Source organism: Spermophilus citellus, assembly GCF_964194105.1.
Source record: "Spermophilus citellus genome assembly, chromosome: 8".
Classification (NCBI taxonomy): Eukaryota; Metazoa; Chordata; class Mammalia; order Rodentia; family Sciuridae; genus Spermophilus; species Spermophilus citellus.
Window position 1 is genome coordinate 154,799,298 of NC_138189.1, and position 21,151 is coordinate 154,820,448.

General features: G+C 55.5%; 1 protein-coding gene across 1 annotated transcript; it reads left to right on the forward strand.

Moving 5' to 3' along the window:
• Positions 1-10,249: 10,249 nt before the first annotated feature.
• On the forward strand, positions 10,250-11,992 carry LOC308654762 (sperm motility kinase 2B-like; the record flags this gene model as incomplete). The annotated part of the gene is made up of 1 exon (XM_081304410.1): positions 10,250-11,992. The coding sequence occupies one exon, from the start codon at positions 10,250-10,252 to the stop codon at positions 11,990-11,992; it is 1,743 nt and encodes a 580-aa protein (XP_081160536.1).
• Between the last annotated feature and the right edge of the window lie 9,159 nt (positions 11,993-21,151).

Here is a 21,151-nt window from a genome sequence, read left to right on the forward strand (position 1 = left end):
TCCTGTCCTTTGTTCTGACATGGGTGGGGCATGGGTGGGCCAAAGGAGTGATCTGGGCAGGAAGGACTTCTGAGTCAGCATCTTCAAGTTTGCTGGGAGTTGTTCATTAACACTTCTTTGGGATGGCTCTGGCCTTGGGCTTTTCCTGGACTTCATTAACATTCCAAGAGTTGTTCTGCTTTTCCCGGAATTCATTCTAAACAGGGCCTCCATTTTGGATCTTACTGGGTATTAGACCTGATTTACCTAACTACACTGACTACCTAACTTTAAATCTGGCTTCAACCCCACATGGCACAGGAGCAGGAGACGGACGGGATGGCAGACAGCCTTGACCAGGAGAGACCGTCCCTCCTCTCCTGGGATGCCTGGTTGCAGCTCCTCTGGGCACCTTTCCAGGAAGTCTGGAATGCGGTGGCCTGCTGGTCTCTTGGTGGCTGGCTGTGGGAGCCAGGACTGCAGACAGGCCTCCCCACTGTCTTCTCTCCCCCGGCTCTGCACCGAGGGGCTTGTCCCTCCCCTTGACACCATCACGCTTGCCAAGAGCCAAAAAACTCATGTGTTTGAATGTCAGCTCTACCGTGGTGACTGTTTGTCACATGGGCTGCAGAGACAAAGGTTCTTGAGCATCCAGAGTGCATTTCAAGCCCAAGGCTCCTGAGACCAAAGCTGCAGGAGAAGTGCTGCCCAGGTTTACTGGTGTGCAGAGAGGGCATGGGTAGCTTTGTCCCTCAGAGGATGGGACCTGACACCAGACCCCACCCCATAACCTAGCAGTGACCACACAGTGAAAAGGTCGGGCGAACGTTGGAGGAAAAGACCACCAAGAGACCGTCTCATGCAACAGCAAAGGGTTTATTGGGGGTCCAGCATGCTGGGGCTCTGAGCTCACTTCTGAGGAGCAAAGAACAAAGAGCCCCGAGAACAACTTGAGCAGAGTTTATATACATTCTTTGGAGAGGGCAGGGACTTTACATACATCATAGCCTCCTTTAGCAAATCATCACATACCGCGGGAAAATCAAATAACAACTCTAAAACATGATTAGCACATTCATTGGCGGGAACAGGTCGGGCAGGGGGTGATAGGTCAGTCCTAAGGAGGGGTATACATTCAAACTGATTGGTTTAAGCCCTAAGGTGTAGATGTGCTGAACTGCATGGTGTCGGGGGAGGGGGTGGTTAAGCAACTAGGTGGTCAGGGGAGATTTCGACACACATCTAATGGGCAGTTCTGGGAATTGTTTTAACTGCCACAGGAATTTCAGGTTCTGAGTGCAGCTTAGAAACTTTACAAAACCTGGTCCTTTACATTTTAATTTCAATTTCTTTTATCCTTTCAACAGGACAGACACTCGGGAAAGGTTTGTGCAGATAGGTGCTGCCCACTGAGAGGGCCTCGTAGAGGAAGGCAGGCATCCGGAGACCCGGCGGCCTGGGGAGCTGGCTACAAGCAGGCAGAGGCCCCCTGCCTCCAGCCTCAGTCCAGGTGAGGCTCGGCCCTCCCCACCTTCTCACCTGTCGATGGATGTGAGTGCCTTTCCTCTAGGCCTTCTTTTGAAGACACTTTTAAGGCTTGTTAGACTTTGTTTTTCTCTCTTATCTTTCCAAATACTTTTAGCTTTCCTTCTATAATAACAGCCCACTAAACCATGCACCTTCTTCCTCTGACATCAATTTCTCAATACTTATTCTAAAACTCTTTGTTGCATTGTTGAAATCAAAATCACTTTGCTGTTGAGCCTGATCTTGAAGCTCCTCAAATTTTTTAACTTTGACTGGAACTTTTACGCCCATGGAGCGTCATATTCTGAACACTTTTAAAAATAAAGTTATAAATGCTTTTTACACAAAAAATAAGTAAAATTATTATAATAACTTTAAGCTCTAATGAATATATTTCAGAAACCATGAAAACTGAATAGAAAGAAGTCATGTTGATCAGGCGTTGTGGACTTGGGAAGTGTTTAAGTCGTCTGATACAAAAAGATCTGATGTAGAATTGTGTGATGTTGGAAATGGATGGCTTAAAATTGCAATTATGTGAGATATAAAGGACCCGCATATTACGAACAGCGCTTCGATTGCAGGGAAGTTCAACTGCTTTGAGAAGCACTGCAAACCCTCGGAGGAGTGGTCTCTCGGGGACTCGCTCCTTCTGACCCCCTAGATGTAAACCTCCCTGGGCGTCTCCAGCTCAGTTCACCCTGTTTCCGTATCTAGAATACTTACAGGGTTCTCCCTTTTCCTCATTACATTCTGAGTTAGGTCACTGATATTGACTAGATCCAGCTGCAAAGTGAGAAACGACCACCGGTTTTCATGGGTGGTTGTGTGTGCCCCACGCCCAAAACGCAGCCGGGTGTCAGTTCTTTGGCACTAGGAGCAGTGTGTGCTGAACCTTGATGGACAAGATGCTTTGTGCCGAGGGTCCTCTGTCCCTCGGCCAGGGCCCTCACGCACACGGCCTGCCTCCACACTGTTCACGACCCCTATGAAACCTTCCAGAATTTCCACTGTATCAGGAATTGAGACAAGCACCAGGTGCTCTTGGTTCTCAACTGCAGTTGATCCAAGGTTCTGCTTTATTTAAATATTCTTAAATACTCCTAGAACTCTCCACATGGCTCTTAGGCAGTTTAGTGAGCTTCCCCACCAGACTGTGTGGTCATTCTTTCTGCTCAATGACAAAGTGACATCTCTGTTCGAAAGGCAGCTTTTCATTTCTCGTTCTGTTCTTCCTGTGTGCTTGCGGGACACAAGACCACTGGAGTCTGGGCGTGTGTGTGTGCACGCAGGTGTGCGCGCAGGTGTGTAAGCGAGCCTTTTCTTTGCCACACTGTGTCAATGGGAAGGGTCACGTAGACAAATCCTTCTACTTTGGTTGAGATTCTTTTGCAAATTGTTTTGTGTATAGAGTCTCCCGCCAACCAGCACCGCTCAGTCAGTGGCAGGTCCCGGCCAGGGACAGCCCGTCGAGGTGTGTGGAGCAGCACAGTCTCCCTCGCCTCCCTCCAGCACGGTGTGACCGCCAGCCAGCGGCCAGGACGCACCCTCCACTTTCCTGCAGTGACAAAGGCTGTGAGGACGCTTGGCCCCCTGCCTCCTCTGGGCCTGCAGCAGCCCACGGAGCCTTGAGAGTGGCTAGAGCCTTGGCTGCTTTCATTCCTGAGCCTTGGAGGCGATCTGGACGCCCCTGGGCATGACACTGCTCCCTGGGGAGAAGCCAGCCCCTGCACAGCAGGCTGGTGACAGATTCCCAGCTGGACTCCTCTCCAGGACCCGTGACACCATCACTTTTCATCTGTGCCCAGAAAAACAAAGCGAGGACGGGCTCAGGCAGCAAGGGCAGGCCCTGACCTGGAGGCGGGCAAGGGAGGCAGGCGTGGGCCGGACCTGCAGGGAGACTGGGCTGAGTCCATGGCTGCAGCCTCGGCCCTGTTGCTCCGCGCCCTTCTGGTTCCCTTGTGTAACAACGATCCCATCATGGAGCACACTCCAGGGTCCCCAGAGCCAGCTTGGAGGTGGGAGAGAGGGGGTCTAAGCCTAGGTGGTCTCCTCCTTGGCCCCCTCTGCACCACCTTGCTGCTGTGGGCTGTGAAGTTGGGGACCATGTTTCCCACTCTCCCTGCCCCACCGCAGTCCATCCCCAGCATCAGGAAAATAGCCTGTGTGTGGCACGGAGGGGAGCCTGCTGCCACTGTGACCGGCTCAGCAGGGGCCCTGGTGACAGGGGTGTCTGGAGGACACTGATCCACCTGCAGAGCAGCCTCTAGGGAAAGTCACTTCTTTCTTCTCCTTCGTGTTACTGTGACCCCTGAGTGGTGGGTGGAGGCAGACGTGAGGCTGTCCATGGGGACACTAAGGGTCACAGGACGGGACTAGCCGGGAACCTTATCCAGACAGGCACATGTTGGGGAGGGAGAAAGAGCTGGTGTGCCCTCCTTCCCCAAGCCGTGGGGACGGATCATCACTTACAGTCCTGGGGCCACAAACGGACAGATGAGCAGGTGGGGCCTGGCCCATCAAGACCCCTGAGCTGGGGTCAGTTGGGACCCTCCAGGGCAGCAGGGTTTCCAGAAGCTGACACCATGGTCTCTTGCAACCAAATTGCTGGAACCCTTCTAAGGTGATACGTCACCAGAACTGTCACAACCACACTCAAACCCTGTGGAACAGAATATCAGCTCAGCCCAGGGGGCCCCAGCCCCATAACACTCCCACCTTTACGCAAGGACTAACTGTCCCAATGGACAGAAATGGACAGGAAGACAATCCAGAAAATCGAAAGACAAGCCGTACGCCACCCGGGCCGACGGCCAGCCAAGGCCGCCTGCCGTGGGCAAGTCTACCTCTTAGTATGGAGTTTCTTGAAGGGAAACGAAACCGTCTTATGGAAGCCGCACAATGTGGAAATCACTTCATGCCGTTAAGGAAAACCAGAGGAGGCCACTGCTTGTGGCCAAGTCCCTTTGGCAAGTCCCCATGGACTGGGCTGAATGCCACACGGAGCCACTGGTGCTGCAGCTCTCTGAGGAAGCTGACCAACTTCCCCCGGGGACAGAGGAATCCACCCCTCTCTGGAGCCCTGGGGGCCGACTTGGACGTGCCTGGACAGGGGGCCTCTGGAGCAGGTGTGCAGGGGTGGCCAAGAGCCAGGAGCCCACATCCACCCATGGTTTAGGAGTGAGGGCCCACAGAGGCCAGGTGCTGGGAGCTGGGCGGAGCAGAGCACAGCGAGTCTGCTTCGATCCCGCTATCGACAAACTAGTAACTTCACCTAAACGCATCCAGCAGATCTTGGTAGAGGTCAGGTGCTCCCGGGGCCAGAGGTAAGTAGATTCCTCACTCAGGACCCGGCAGGCAGCAGGGGTCAGCTCCCCACTGCACGTCCCCAGGAGCGGGGACTGGCCCAGGGGCATCCTTCAGGGGAGCAGTGGGGGTGTGGGTGGGTCCAGCCACTTCAGAGCCAGCGGTGAGCACCCCACCTGGCCCCCGAGGACCATGGCTCCCAGATGCTGTGCTGCCCCAGCTGCAGCGAGGAGCCAGGGTCACAGCCAGGCCAGAAAGCCCTGGGCCTGCTCCAGCCCCAGCTGAGGGAACTTGGCTGTGTTACCCGGGTGATTCTCTTCAGAGGAGGCGTGTCAGAGAACGGTGATCCAGACCCTCGTCCCCGTCGTCATGGAGAGTAAGATGTAGGCAGGTGGACGCGACAGCCTGGCCCTGGTGGGTCACAGGCACTCTGCACACCTGGTGCTGAGCTATCCACCTCAGCCAGCAGAGGCGCCAGTCCCCACTGGGTGGCTGGAGAGGGGAGCTGTGGGTGCCACCCCGGTCTGCAGCATCGGCACAGACTTCAGGGACAGCCACGGAGCAGGAGCAGGGCAGGGCAAGGAGCCTGCCCCAGAGCGGCTGTGGATTCCTGAGGCCCGCGTCATCCCCACACAGCTCAGACAAGCCCCAAGTGACCGCCTCCCACACCCAGGGCATGCCTGGTCCCCAGGGCATGCCTGGTCCCCAGGGCTCCCTGCTGGCCACCCGCGGATGGAGACCCGAGTGTGGCTGCCATGAGCTCAAATGCCTCACAGCCAGGTCCTGAGTCTCCGAGCTGCCCGCCCCCAGCCACCGTGTCTGTGGGTGCCCAGGGTGTGTGCTCTTGTCAAGGACTTGATTCCCCCAACACAGGCAGGCTTTCCCGCTAAGCCCAGAGGTCAGGGAGGGGCCCACTCAGTGGCCACCTACCCAGGAGCTGGGCTGTCCTGCAAACCAGGGCTCTGAGCTACCTTGAGCCTGTCCAGTGCAAGCTCCGGGAGCCACTGTGCTGGAGAAGCTTTTCAGCTGGACCCCACAGGACCAGAAGAGACCAGAATGAAGTCGCTCCCACCCGGTCCCCCATCCAGCTGAGATCCAGCTGAGATCCAGCCACTGTGCGCCCGTGATGTCAGGAGAGAAAGGGGACGGCCACACTTCCCAAACACCAGTCCCGCTGGGAGACAGTGCGAGTGCCCAGGGCCACCCGGCCGGACAGCCTGCTTTCCCTGGCTCTGTCTCCTGCTCTGCGTGTGGGAAAGGACGCTGAGCGCTGTTCTGTGTCCTGCTTTCTTCAGCCCTCCCTGTCGTAAGGCCAAGTCGTCCGCCTGGTGCCCCGCACGCCAGCTCAGTTGTGGAAGGGAGTGCTGCCCAGGTGTGGAGTCACACACAGGCACACCCAGGAGCCAGCTAAGATCCTTAAATGAAAGCCTCAGTACCCTAGCTGCGCTCTCCCTGGAGAATGACTAAGGATCCCTCAGGAAGGCTGAGCCCACAAGCTCCTGGGAAGTAAGTCTGTGAGCCAGACCTTCTGGATCACAGCGGGACACACCTCCAGTGCGGGGGCTTACAACACTGAATGTTCAAAAGAACAGCACGCTTAAAAAAAGGAAAAACAGAAAAACTGTGAATCTGATATTAAACTTCATGTTCCTCATTCTTATATTTTTGCCACGGTTCCCTCATTCACCCTTTTTGGCATTTCACCCTGTCCTGTGTTCACCAGGTTAGAGAGGCATTTAAAGAATTCAAGCTTTGGGGCTGGGGCTGGGGCTTAGTGGTAGGACACTTGCCTGGTATGTGTGAGGCACTGTGTTCGATTCTCAGCACCATGTATTAAAAAAAATAAAGATCTATCAGCAACCAAAAAATATTTTTAAAATAGAATGCAGCTTGGACGCGACCAGGAAGCTGGGTCAGTGTTAGCACTTCAGTGTCAGTAGATAATAACAAACCTGTGACACGTCACCTCACAGGACCTCAGCAGCCACCAGGGGACCAGCTCCTTCCACACACAACACGGCTCACCACTGAGCTCAGAGGACGAACAAAGACTGCAGACCCTTGGCAGCCAGAACGCAAGCACTATGTGGCCCAGCCAGCCACTGAGGAAGAATGCCTACACCCAGGTCTCCGGGCTGTCCCCCTGGTGGCCTTCCCTTCGCACTGCTCCTTGACCCTGTAAACACCACGGGGTGTTCAGTACAGCAGACCCTCCATCCAGTGCTTTTTATTCTAAATTAGTTCCTTCCCGTGGACAAGAAAATCAATCCAGCTTTGTACGTGCCAGGAACTGCTGTGTCCGGACCTCTGTTTCGTCACCCATCTCTGAGTCCCTGGAAAAGGCTATTAGGTCCATCACAAGGGATCCATGAAGCACCAGGGGTAAAGGGGAGCGGCCACCTGTCTGGCGAGGCTGTGCTGCTGCGTGCAGGATCCCAGGACCGGCCTAGACGCCCCAACACAGTGGCCACCACCACCAGCACAAAGGGACCCACCAGGACCTGCCCCCACCAGAGGTCAGGCCCTCAGAAGATTCTTCAAAAACAGAGTGGCTCCCGCAGCTGGAGGGCCAGCGCCACCACCACCACCACCACCCAGGGACCCCCCGGGACCTGCCCCCACCAGAGGGCAGGCCTTCAGAAGATTCTTCAAAAACAGAGTGGCTCCCTGACTATCGCCCAGCTGAGACGCCCACGGAGCCAAGTAGGTGGAGCGGTGCTGCCTTTGGTCTCACGTGTGCCTTGATGAGTGTCGTTTCAAAGGATGGATGGACACCCTCTGCCCTTGGGGGGTGCCACCAGGGTTAGGTCGACCGCGGTGCCACAGGGTGGGCGACTCTGACTCCTAGCCCCTCTCTGTGTCCACAGACAGGTGGCCCGGGGTCTCCCTCACGAGGGCCAGCTGCTGGAGTGAGAAGTGCAACCTGCCCTGGCCGCCGCCTCCCGGACCCCTCAGGCAGGAGGACACCGGGACACCAGTGGGCCCCTGCGCCCCACCCGGATCCCACGTCAGGGACTTCTCCTCGTACACGTGCCCCGGCCCTGCTCTCCTCTGCTCTCTCTCCCACCCTCTGGGGCAGAGATGCTTCCCAATAAGCTCTTCATCCATTCCCGAGTCCCACGGATCTTGGAATAAATTGGGTGCTCCGTGGGGATCAGCTGTTGCGTTCCTTGGCCGCCTCCTGGCAGCAGTGGGAGAGTGGGTGGTGGTGTCACAGTGGGGAAGGTGTAAGGGAGCAGTGACCACAGAGCCCTCTGGAGGTCCCCAAGGGCAACACGTGACCCAGAGTGGGTCAGAGATCCCAGTCTGATGTGAATGGAGGGCAGCCTCACTTCCATCCTGTACTAGGTGCGGACCCCACCCCCTCCCCCTGGGTCTCTGATGTCACAGAGCCACCCGTGTGTTCCTGGTGGGTTTGGTACCGCAGACCCTCCACGGAGTCTTCTGAATTGGTCCCTTCCCCGTGGACAAGAAAAGTGAGGCCAGCTTTTGTACTTGCCAGGAACAGACCTTTCCAGAGACCCTGTGTCTTCACCCATCTCTGAGCCCCTGCCTAAGGTCGTTCAGTCCACCACCAGGGACTCCTCTCGTGAAGGGCAGGTGCAGGGGAGACCGAGCCCCTTGCCTTTGGTTTCCCAGGGCCGTGGTTGGAGGACTGTGTTTCTCCAAAAGTGCTGCTGAGACTCCCCTCCTTTGAGGGTGTGGTGTTGTGGTCCTTCAGGAGGGTGAGGCCCTGGGGCCCTGGCTCCTCAAGGGGATGTGCGCCTCAGGGCTGGACCTCCTCTGGCCGGCAACTAGGCCCTGGTTCTACCCTCTGCACCACACGTGGTCGCGCTTGGTCTCAGGTGTGCTCATGCACACACCCACCCCCCACCCCCCCCACACAGAGACACACAGAGACAGACACAGACACAGACATGTCACGGAGGGCAAGGTGGTGACTGCCTTTCTACTTGTGGGTTGGGGAGGCCGAGCAGGGGCATTGCCAGTTCAAGACCTGCCTAGGCAAGGGTGTGAGATCCTTCGTCGAAGACACTAGAAAGGGCTGGGAAAGTGGCTCAGGAGTCGAGCGCTGGCCCCCGGGGCTTGGGCAGCCAGGTAGGGCCGCAGATGCATGGGCAGCCACAGGTGGGGCCTTTTCCGTCCCTGTCCGTCCCCTCCAGCTTGGCTCTGGGCCCAAGGTGGGGCGTCAACACGCCGCCATTCACTCCTGGCCCCTCTCGGCCTGTGAGCAGCAGCAGCAGCATCAGCCTGAGGAGCACAAGCTTTCAGGGCAGGTCTCCATAACTAGAACCAAGGAGGAAAGAAGGGAGGAGAGCGGGGAAAGGGACTGAAGGGGTGAGCCCAGTCCTCGGCCCTTTCAGCCGTGTGGTGTGGGGACACGGCAACAAGGTCCCTCGCTGGAAGGAGAGAGCGAGACCTCCCTGGACACCCGGCCTCCTGGTGCCTGACACGTGGACGCCTCAGGTCCCAGAGGGGGGAGCGGTCAGTCTGTGGGTTCCAAAGGAGCCAGCCCAGGCTCTGTGGACAGAGCAGCGGAAGGGACCGGGGCATCAGGGACGCCTCCGTCTCTCTGCCCCCCAGGATGGGCACCTGCTGGCCCTAGGGTTCTTGGCTGGCAGGTTCGGCCTTCATCCCTGGAAGGAGACCCACCCTCCTCTCTCTCTCTTGTGGGCTGCAGGAAGGGTTCTGGCGAGTGACCTGATAGGACCTTGTGGGGCAGTGACGAGGCAGGCGCCTGCCGTGGCTCCCACATCCCACAGAGGTCGGGAATGTGGTCCTGGGGCTCAGGGGGCAGAGCGACCCGCGAGAGCGTCCTGGCGTGAGGGGACTGCTACCATGCCCTGGATGCCACTCTGTCCGAGTTGGAGGAGACGGGCGCTGAATGGCTCCAGAGGACCTGGGCTGGGGTCTTCACGGGGCGAAAGCCACGACAGAGTTGTGTACTGGCGAGGCACGGGCCCCGGGGCCTGGTCCAGCTCCTCCTTTCTCAGCAAGGAGAGGTCGGGGTCCCCAACACACGGGAGCACCGAGGTTCCACAGGCCCTCCTTGTTGTGACCAGGAAGGTGGCCAAGGTCCCGGAGGCGCGAGTGGGAGATGCCACCGTGGGCCACCCCCCGGGTGTGAGCGGGCCACTCCTGGCTGTGACCTCACAGGGGCCAGCATTGTGAGGGACTTGAGCCAGCGGGGATTTAAGGCCCGGCCGAGGCCAGGAGCTTGTCCACAAGCACAGGAAGCTCTAGGCAGTGACCTGTGGGACTCCCGTAGTTAGCGCGTTTGGTGGTTGGTGGTTTGGTGGTTCTGGTTGCGGTCTCGGGTTGGTTCTTTGATTTGGGGCTTTCTGTTGGGCTTTGTTGTGTTAGTTCTGCTTGTGTTCTTTGCTTTGTTTGTTGTGTTTGTTTTTAGCCAGCGGCCTTAGTGGGCGTGGGGCCGAGGATGTCTAGAGAGAGCAGTGAGCGTAGCGGGGTGCGGAGGGTGTGGCGGGACCTCGCGGCCAGCTCCTCCTTGGAGGAAGCCCTCACGGGCCGCTATGAGCCCCTGGGGGTCGTCGGGCAGGGCAGCTTTGCCAAGGTCTTCCTGGCCCGACACATCCTGACGGGGACGAAGGTGGCCGTGAAAGTCCTGCGGAAGGGGGCGGGGGGGGCCCCCTTGTCCTGGGTCTTGTCGGAGCTGGACATCATGAAGGGCTTGGAGCACCCGCACGTGGTGCAGCTGCTGGAGATCGTGCAGACCCCCGGCACTGCCTACGTGGTGATGGAGCACATGGCTGGGGGCCAGCTGGGCCAGCACATCCCGGAGGTCGTGGGCCTGTGGGAGGACGAGGCCCGCACGCTGTTCGGGCAGGTGGCCAGCGCCGTGGGCTACTGCCACGCGCAGGGCGTCGCGCACCGGGACGTGAAGGCGGACAACGTGCTGCTGGATGCCGCGGGCCGCGCCAAGCTGTGCGACTTCGGCCTGGCCTGCAGGTTCAGGGCCGGAGAGAAGCTGGGCCTGCTCTGCGGCACCGTGGCCTACTGGGCCCCGGAGCTGCACCGGCGAGAGCCCTACGACGGCCCCGCGGTGGACGTCTGGAGCCTGGGTGTCCTCCTGGTCCTCATGCTCACGGGCTGCGTCCCGTTCACCGGGGACAGCTATGCGCAGGCCAAGGAGCAGGTGCTGCAGGCCAGGTACCACCTCCCGTTCCACCTGTCCGACGAGGCGCAAAGCCTGGTGTCCTGGATGCTGACCCTGGAGCCCGCGCACAGGCCCACGCTGCAGCAGATCCTGGGGCACCCGTGGCTGAGCCAGGATGGGGAACGCTGCCCGAGTCCTCCCGCTGAGCTGCTCCCCAAGCGCCCGGACACCTCCATCCTGCTGGCCATGCTGGACCTGGGCTACGGGCTGCAGGAGACCTGGGTGTCGGTGGCGACGCGCCAGTTCAACGAGGCCATGGCCACCTACCTCCTGCTGGGCCACCAGGAAACCCGGGGGGCGGGCTGCCAGGTGGGGCTGCAGATACCTGGGCAGCCACAGGTGGGCCCTTGCCCGTCCCTGTCCATCCCCTCCAGCTTGACTCTGGGCCCAAGGTGGGGTGTCAGCAGGCCGGCCATTCGCTCCTGGCCCCCCTCGGCCTGTGAGCAGCAGCAGCAGCAGCAGCAGCCGCCTGAGGAGCTCAAGCCTTCAGGGCAGGTGGGCAGCAGGAGAGCCAGCCTGCCCGCCATCATGCTGTGCAGCCTGTCGGCCAGCGTCCCTACTGCAGGCCCCACGGCCCCTCTGCCCGGGTCCTCCCAGGCCCTGGCACCGGATCCAAGCTCCAACTCCACCGAGCAACCCCCTGCTGGCACCAGGACCCCTGGCCTGAGCCGTGACACTGCCAGGGGATGGAGGGGAGTGTTCCGGGGGATGGCCACCTGTCTGGCGAGGCTGTGCTGCTGCGTGCAGGCCCCCAGGACCGGCTCCGGACGCTCCAACAGAGTGGCTCCCGCAGCTGGAGGGCCAGCGCCACCACCACCACCACCACCACCCAGGGACCCCCCGGGGCCTGCCCCCACCAGAGGTCAGGCCCTCAGAAGATTCTTCAAAAACAGAGTGGCTCCCGCAGCTGGAGGGCCAGCGCCACCACCACCACCACCACCCAGGGACCCCCTGGGACCTGCCCCCACCAGAGGGCAGGCCTTCAGAAGATTCTTCAAAAACTGAGTGGCTCCCTGACTATCGCCCAGCTGAGACGCCCACGGAGCCAAGTAGGTGGAGCGGTGCTGCCTTTGGTCTCACGTGTGCCTTGATGAGTGTCGTTTCAAAGGATGGATGGACACCCCATCCCTCGGGCCTCCTGGTCATGCATTCTTATGAACCTTATACTCTGACCCGACTCTGAATGTCCATGAGTGGGTGGCAGGGATCTTGTGTTCTCACCTCAGGATCTGTGCAGCATCCCACAGTTCCTTCTATTGAGCTCCGTTGTCACCAAGACCTGAAAACCCAGGGAGGCGGAGGACAGGGCCAGCAGAGGCAAGGTCACTGGATTCCAGAGGTGACTCAGGACACACAAGCTTCATCACAGCACGAGTGGGTCTGGATCTGGCCAGGGACAGTGTGTCTGCTGCTGTGTGTCTTCACTCTGCATGGGGTGGCTCAAGTCCTCCATGCCACTCAAATGAGGTCCTCCTCAGGAAACCCGATCAATGGGAACCTCTGACCTACACCTTTTAGATACCTAAGAAATTCAAAAGTTCTGCTTTTCTGAATTAATTCCCATGAAAATATTCCTGTGCACTTACCTGGGGATTAAAATGTCCCAATCTATAGTCAATTGTATTTAAGTGGTCCATAGGGATAGAAACAAGAGAAATAAAATAAATGTGTAGAAACTTTCTTCCTTTTATCATCTTTTCCCTTAGGAGAGGAGAACAGGAAAATCACATCGATGTGTTCATAAACCTTGGGAGAAGGAAGCACCAGGTCTGTGCTGGGGTCATGGTCTGGTTTCAGTGGAGCTTGGTTTTCCACCTGAACCAACCCCATTAAGAAGCTGGGTCATAGAGTGGCTCCCCAGCCACTGCAATTCCTTGTCCCATGAAATGTCCACAGAGGGCCTGGACCTCTGCTCTTGGAGGACTCTGCCTGGCCTTGACACCCCTGCCCTCCCCTCTGGGGCTCCGCCGCCCTGCAGGCCTGCCCCAGCAGCAGGGGTCCTGGTAGCACACAGCACGGCCAGAGGCCACCTCCTCCCGGCTCCCAGGGATGCAAGCTCCTGCTCTGGACCCAGGGGCAAGACAGAGCGTCTGTGGCTCTCCACCTGCCCTTCTGCCCACTGCTGCCAGCAAGTTCAGGGAGGCCTCCTGTCAGACCCGATGCCAGGGTTTCGCACACACTGGTGGGGGGCACAGCCGGGGCGCCCTCTGTGACTACCCTGGGGAGCAAAGCCCACACAGAACCCCTGTGCAACCTCGCAGCAGGTCTGTCAGTGCCGAGCAGAGCTCTCCCAACCTCGGTGCTTTTGCTAGAGAGTTTGACTAAAGCCATTTTAAATAAAGACAATATGAGTTTTAAAAGCGGCCTTTACTTCAGAGGGTTCTGTGAAGTTGAATTTTGGGGTGCCTGTGTCATGTGCTCATCACCTGCGAATCCAGAGATGTCCCGAGGTGACAGTCTCAGTGATGACCGCTGCCACTCCACTCACTAACTACCCTACGACGGCAACACTGCTGAGAGCCCGGGCACAGGAGGCTACGGGACCCTGAGGAGCATGCCGGAGCAGGAAATCTCACTGGCCGGCCACAGACCACCTTGTGCCCACCAGACTCACTGCTGTCTCTCCAGTGAGCGGCTGTGCTGAAATGAATGAGGACGCATCGATTCAAGTGGATTTTAACATGAGTAAAGCTGACGATGGACTTGACATTTTCCTTAAAGGAAACACACACACACACTACACACAACATGACACACACAACACACATATCACACATAACATGCACATTACACACATACACATGATGCACACGCTGTGTACACAAAGCACATACATGACAACACCCTCATGTATACATGCACACACAGACACAGTGCACACACGTGTGTACACATGACGCACACCCACACACATGCACAGTACACAGATACATGCACACAAAACACCCTCATATACACATGCACAAACATAAACAGTGCACACAGGTGTGTACACACATCGCACACCCACACATATACATGCACAGTACACAAATACATGCACACACATAGGCCACACCCACGTATGCATGTGCACACATACATACATAGACACACACTGCACAGGACCGAGGTGTATATGATCTTTTCAATCTAAAACATTGTAGTGTCAAGGTCATCCTGAAATTGACAGCACTTCAACCTTTCTCACCTCTCAGAGTTAAGTGTACAAAATGGTGGTGCATCTGAGGAAAGAGTCAGAGGCCAGAGGCACTGTTATGTGTTTAATTCTTCTTTCGTTCCTTTTAGTGCATTCCTACATATTGAGAAAATGAGTGACTCTCAGACCAGGAGCCGAATTTGAAACTTGGATGGTTTCAAATCATTTATTTTCAACACTATCGAAGGAAGATCTGACTGAATTGTTGGCTGATAGATAATGAGAAGCAGTTTCCTGGTAAAATACACGTAGGAGAACCCACATGAGGCGTGTGCAACATGCTCTTCTCACCCACCCACTCTGTTGAAGTCTCGCAGGGCCCAGGATTCTCCAGGCCCAGCCTCTCCAGGGCCCAGACTCTCTGGGCCCAGACTCTCCAGGGCCCAGACTCTCCAGGGCCCAGACTCTTCAGAACCCAGACTCTCCAGAGCACCAGACTCTCTGGGCCCAGACTCTCTGGGCCCAGACTCTCCAGGCCCAGACTCTCCAGAGCACCAGACTCTCCAGGCCCAGACTCTCCAGGGCCCAGACTCTCCAGGACCCAGACTCTTCAGGACCCAGACTCTCCAGAGCACCAGACTCTCCGGGCCCAGACTCTCCAGGGCCCAGACTCTCAGGGCCCAGACTCTCCAGGCCCAGACTCTCCAGAGCACCAGACTCTCCGGGCCCAGACTCTCCAGGGCCCAGACTCTCCAGGCCCAGACTCTCCAGAGCACCAGACTCTCCGGGCCCAGACTCTCCAGGGCCCAGACTCTCCAGAGCACCAGACTCTCCGGGCCCAGACTCTCCAGGGCCCAGACTCTCCAGGCCCAGACTCTCCAGAGCACCAGACTCTCCGGGCCCAGACTCTCCAGGGCCCAGACTCTCCAGGACCCAGACTCTTCAGGACCCAGACTCTCCAGAGCACCAGACTCTCCGGGCCCAGACTCTCCAGGGCCCAGACTCTCCGGGCCCAGACTCTCCAGGCCCAGACTCTCCAGAGCACCAGACTCTCCGGGCCCAGACTCTCCAGGGCCCAGACTCTCCAGAGCACCAGACTCTCCGGGCCCAGACTCTCCAGGGCCCAGACTCTCCGGGCCCAGACTCTCCGGGCCCAGACTCTCCAGGACCCAGACTCTTCAGGACCCAGACTCTCCAGAGCACCAGACTCTCCGGGCCCAGACTCTCCAGGGCCCAGACTCTCCAGGACCCAGACTCTTCAGGACCCAGACTCTCCAGAGCACCAGACTCTCCGGGCCCAGACTCTCCAGGGCCCAGACTCTCCGGGCCCAGACTCTCCAGGCCCAGACTCTCCAGAGCACCAGACTCTCCGGGCCCAGACTCTCCAGGCCCAGACTCTCCAGAGCACCAGACTCTCCGGGCCCAGACTCTCCAGGACCCAGACTCTTCAGGACCCAGACTCTCCAGAGCACCAGACTCTCCAGGGCCCAGACTCTCTGGGCCCAGACTCTCCAGGGCCCAGACTCTCCAGGGCCCAGACTCTCCAGGGCCCAGACTCTCCGGGCCCAGCCTCTCCAGGCCCAGACTTCTAGGTCCCAGACTCTTCAAGACCCAGACTCTCCTGGCCCCTCAAACTTTTCCTCTGCAGCTCCATGACTGTGAGCTACCATGAGAAACCAAGCACCGAAGGGGTTTGCAAAATGGGAAACGTTCCTGTTCTCACTAATTTTAACATATTCTTCATTTTAAAATGTGTTATTTATGGTTATGTGTAATAGATCTATTACTTTTAAATAAAAAAAGTTAATTTTAAGTTTTTTATTTCAGTTTCTAATGCAGTAAATATTTATAAATAAGGCCCACATAAACCAAACTCTTTGGGATCTTTATAATTTTTATAAATGTAAAGGAGTTTGAGTTAACAATATTAAACAATACTGACCTATATAAATAAGAAAATAATTGATAGAGAAAACTGTCTTAATATAGCAATAAGTAATATGCATCCACTGGTAATTCAGCAGTTGAAAATATCCAGATCTGCCAGATCTGTATGAAGATACAGATTTCCAATAATATTTTTCTTTAATAACTTATCAACCCTGTGAAGTAGTCCTGCTATACTAATCAGCCATGTTCTGCAAAAAATCACTATAAAACAGTCCTGAGGAAAATATCAACATTTCAAGCCTTAGAGCCACAGGAAAAAATTTTAATTCAATTTCAATTTAATACAATTTTTGGAGAGTAGTAAAATAGGCATATTAATGAAAGATAGTCAAGGAAAAACATTGTTTCCTTAGGAGAAAATTACGTAGAATAATTGGAATAGAATTCTGTGTTTTAAGAGAAAATAAACAGTGTGAAATTCTACCAGGTAGAAGAGATTGTTGACCTTGGAGACCATCGGCCATGCACCCTCTCCTTCCTGGAGACTAAAGGGTGCGTCTAGGCCAAGTGCACAGCGTGAGGACCAAGAGAACCCATGGGCAAGGACTAGTCCACACCCTCAGTCTGAAGACCTGGGGAGCCCATGGTGGTGTCTGAGGTCCATGAGAACCCAAGGGGGGAGGTGTGGTCTGAGAGTAGACGGAGGACAGGAAAGCCCATGGTGAGAGGTCCAGTTCAAGTCTGCAGCCTGAGGACAGGAAAACCCATGGTCCAAGCCTTCAGTCTGAGGACCAATAAAGCCCAAGGCAGGAGGTCTACCCCAAGAGAGCAGCCTGGGGACCAGGAGGGCCCACAGTGGGCAGTCTAGACCAATTCTGCAGCCTGGGGACCAGGAGGGCCCACGGTGTAAAGTCCAGCTCAAATGAAGCAAGAGAAAATGAAGTCCAGGCTGGAAGATGGGTAGAGAGTGACAAAGTTCTTTTTACTTCACTTTCTCTTTTTCTGTTCAGTCCTCAATCTATTAAATGAGTCATCTAGAAGGGAGCAATGTAGTCTTGTCTTCTGAATCGACTGCCTATCTCGTCCAGCCACACTGCCACAGGCTCATGCTTAATGAAACGTCTGGGCCCTCCTTGGCCCTGACCAGTCGCAGTGACGTCAGCCGCCATATCAGCTGTTCTTGTTCATTGTATTGTATCGTTGGACTTGTCAGTGTCCTCTACCCGCTGGGACTTAGCCTGGGAGTTCATAACCTCTGGAGTTCTCAAAGAGTGACTCTGGCCTCAACCTTTAAGTGGGCCTCTCATGGTACATGACGTCGTCCTTGACTCCGTGACACACATCCTGTTTCTGTTTCATCCTGTCGTTATTTGGCATCTACCCCCACGTCTCTTCTCTGTCCTTTCTCTATCCTCTATTCAACCAAGCCCTGTGCTCATTCCAGGTCTGTCTCCGGCTTAAACTGGCCCTGAAACCTCTCCACCACACCTGTGGTGATGCAGATGCTGCTAATGTGCAGAAGGCCTGCACCCCTGGGGTGCCTCCCCTGCTCCAGCTGAGCGAGCTAGCACCACAGGCATGCCCCCTGTATGTTTCCCCTCATAGATTTGAATTCTGAACGTTTCAACTCACTCCTCTCCTCCCCAGCCCATTCATATCCAAAGCTCCTGTTCAGACCCGGTGGTCCCTTGAATTGAGTACAGCAAGCGTCCTGTCACGGGCTCCCCCAGGGAGTCTTGCTGCCCGCCAACCCGCGCTGCCCCACATTGCTGTTGCCTTTAAGCGGTATTTGCGGCTTCTCACCCAGCAGAGAATGAAGTGCAAGGTCCTTCACGCTGTGCAACAGGACCTCATTCCTTCCTTTTGCATCTTCTAACACAACGTCTATTATGCTCCCAAAGATGAAGCTGCTCCATGTCTCTGAACTCGCCGTTTTTATTTGGCTCTACCTTTGCCTGAATCGTTCTGCCCACATTTCTTGTCATGGTTCCAGAAGGACTTTCCTGGAGGGGCCATGACGTTTGGCTGCACATTCTGGATCTGTGCGCCCATTGCTGGGGATCTCCCTCTACTCCAGGATCCCCCAGGACGCAGACTCTAGGTCTGTTTCCACCAGCACTTCCTCACGGGGCCTCGGCACAGTCCCTGGAGTGCCCCGACCGGCAGGACACATCAACGTGGGCGGCGAACCTAGGTGGGGAGGAATGAAGGGACAAGAGACACGAAGGGTGAAGGGTGACAGCAAGACAGGAGTCTGATCAAGCTGCAAACTTTTATGGTTCACACAGGGGTGTTTATGTGCTGGGGATGGGGAAGCTCTCTCATCAGCAATTGCTGGATGTGGGTGGTAAAACTGCCAGCTGAAGGATGTCTGATGACCCTGATAACCGCAGGATGTTCCAGGGAGATAGGTAACTGCAGGATGTCTCCCAGGCAGGATGTCTCCCAGGGGGCTGTTTCTTGTAAATGTCAGGCTATTCTTTGAAGGAGAATTTCCTTCTAGCCCCTGACATCTCCCCCTTTCTTATATAAAATATTTGACCACACCTTACCGGCCATGTTTTTAGGGGGTGATAGAGGCTCTGTTCCTCTAGGAGGCCTTAGAATATCTCCTGATCCGAGCGAGCGTCTTCACTAGGAGAGTTCATGGCCTTGGCATGTTTTTGGAGGAGACAGCTTTGAGGGGGGAGCATGCCAACTGCCATCACCAGAGCGTGTCACTCAGAGGTCTTGGGTTTTGGGATCTGTGGATCCATCCTCCTGCAGTCCTTCCTGCACCCTCCGTTATTATGGCCTAACGTCTTCACTCCATGGGTGTGTCCTCCCCCAAGCGGAGGGGCCCATGGAGGAGCGAACCCTTATGGCAAGGGCAGAAGATGGTTGGTCAGAGCTGTTACTTATACTTTTATATAAGAAAGAGAGATCTGTGGGGATGTAAACTTAAGAAATAAGCCTGTGAGAAGGGTAGAACATCCTTTTAAATGTTGGCAGCGCGGTCTTCCATCTCCAGACGATGATAGTGGACCTGTATGGGCTTAGAGGCCAAAATATTAATCTGTTCTTTAATAAATTTTACCAGCCTGTTTATAATGCAGGGTCCTATGGATACCATTAAAAGTAAACCCAACAAAGGGCCTAATAGGGGAAGAAGGTAGGGTAGAAATCCATTAAGCCCAGTCCAGAGGGGATTTTTAAATAGTTCCCTTCTTCTCTTTTCTAGATCTTCTTGAAGCTGCTTAATTTTAGTGCATACTATGCCTGATTTATTGGCATAAAAGCAGCATCGTTCCCCTAGGGCCAAGCAAATACCTCCCTGGTTAGCTGTCAGCAAATCTAAGCCTCGTCTGTTTTGAAGGACCACTTCTGCCAGGGAGTCTATTTGGTCCTGTAAATCTTTAGTGGTTCCTGATAGAGTTTGTACATCATCTATAAGTTGCTGAGATAGGCGACGGTAAGAGTGTATAGCCGTGCCTAAGCCAGCGGTACCTGTGCCCACAGCAGTTGCTATTCCAAGGCTGGCAAGGAGTGGTAAGGCCTGTATTGCCTGCCTGTGTCTTTTGACTAAGGTGTCTAGGCTAGGAATGGGTAGAGGTTCGTCTCCTGGGACAATAGTTATAACAGGGAGTAATAAGGCAAGAACACAGCCACCGGTCCAATTCGCTGGAAGCCTGGGGAAGGCCGAGTTTCCTCCACACATAAAAACTGTGCCATTGGGGGGACAAAGAGGTGGGGTGGGTGAGGAATAATTTTGTACTGTTGAGCAATTTCCAAAGGAAGTAACTCCAACATCAATATCATAGGTATTATTCTGCATTGCACCTAAAAGACATGATGTAAAAGTGCCTATAGGCTGCACTTTAAAAGGAAATCCGGGTTGGCATGTATTATCCTTGTCTATGATAGAATTAATAGGAACCGCCATAGGCATGACTGCCCCTGTTGTCATGCAGAGCCAGCAATCACCAGCAAGGGTGGGGCTGGAATTATTAAGCCAGGAGAAGGTAGTTCCCAAAATATCTAATGTATTGGTATCTAAATCTGGGAGCTGGGATTTAGGCAGCATTAAGGGATGATATGTGAGCTCAGGGATCTGGGTTTCAAAAGTTTGATTATCTGAAGATGCTTGAGAGCATCAGTGGGTCCTCCACCATCAGAGACCCCTGTAGGGGCCTTAATGGGCCAGCAGGAGGGTTTACCGACAGTGCCTTGGCATCCAGCTGACTGTAACTTGGTGTATATGCCTTCTCCTCCCCGGTCAAAGAGAACGGGAGTATAATGAATAGCGGTCCCCCCTGCTGCATGATTTTTAGTTAGGGTGGCTTCAAAAAATTGTTCTCCCTACTTGTTAACACAAATTGAGGCTGACGCATAACAAGAGACATGCATCCTCTGGGTATGCGTACAAGTTGCAGAACAAGTTGCAGAACAACTTTGGAGAGCTTTGCTCGTACTGGGGGGAGTAATCTTTGGCTTGTTAACACATACCCATTCAGGCTGATGAACTCCTCCGAGTTTACGGTCAACCTCGGCACAGAGGTAAGCCACCTTAGTCACGCAGTCAGCAGTCTGGGTCCAACTAGTGGGAGCCTGAGTCCAAGATCCTCCCCTGCATTCGCGGGGGGGGGGGGGGCAAAAAGGTACTCCCTCCTGTTGGAAGGTGGAGGGCCAAGGCCTCCGTGTACAACCTGTTCAGCAGAAGTGCCTTAAGCAGGATCCTCACACAGATTGTTAGCTGCATCTGCAAAAGAGGAAAGTTTGTCCTCAGGGGGAGGGTCTCTGTCCCTGGGTGGAGGTAAGTCATTAACCTGTTTAACCAGGCGTTCTGGTAACCATCTTGGGGCTGCTTGCTCTTGGTCCAAAACACAAGCTGAGCCTCGTCCCCAGATGAGGACAGGATCTGGGCCTTTCCATTTATTTGTAAGGGGATCGCGCCACATAACGGGTGGGCGAACAGAATTGGACGAGGGATGCCAGTGTCTGTCTGCAGCCGAATGGCCTTCACTGTCTAGGGTAAGAAAATTAAGGGCAAGTCATGCATGGCTAAGGGGATCCCTGGGAGTGGTAAACACAAGGTCGGAAGCCTTAAGGCGGGTTAGCCAAGTCTTTAAGGTAAGGTGGGCACGTTCCACAAGGCC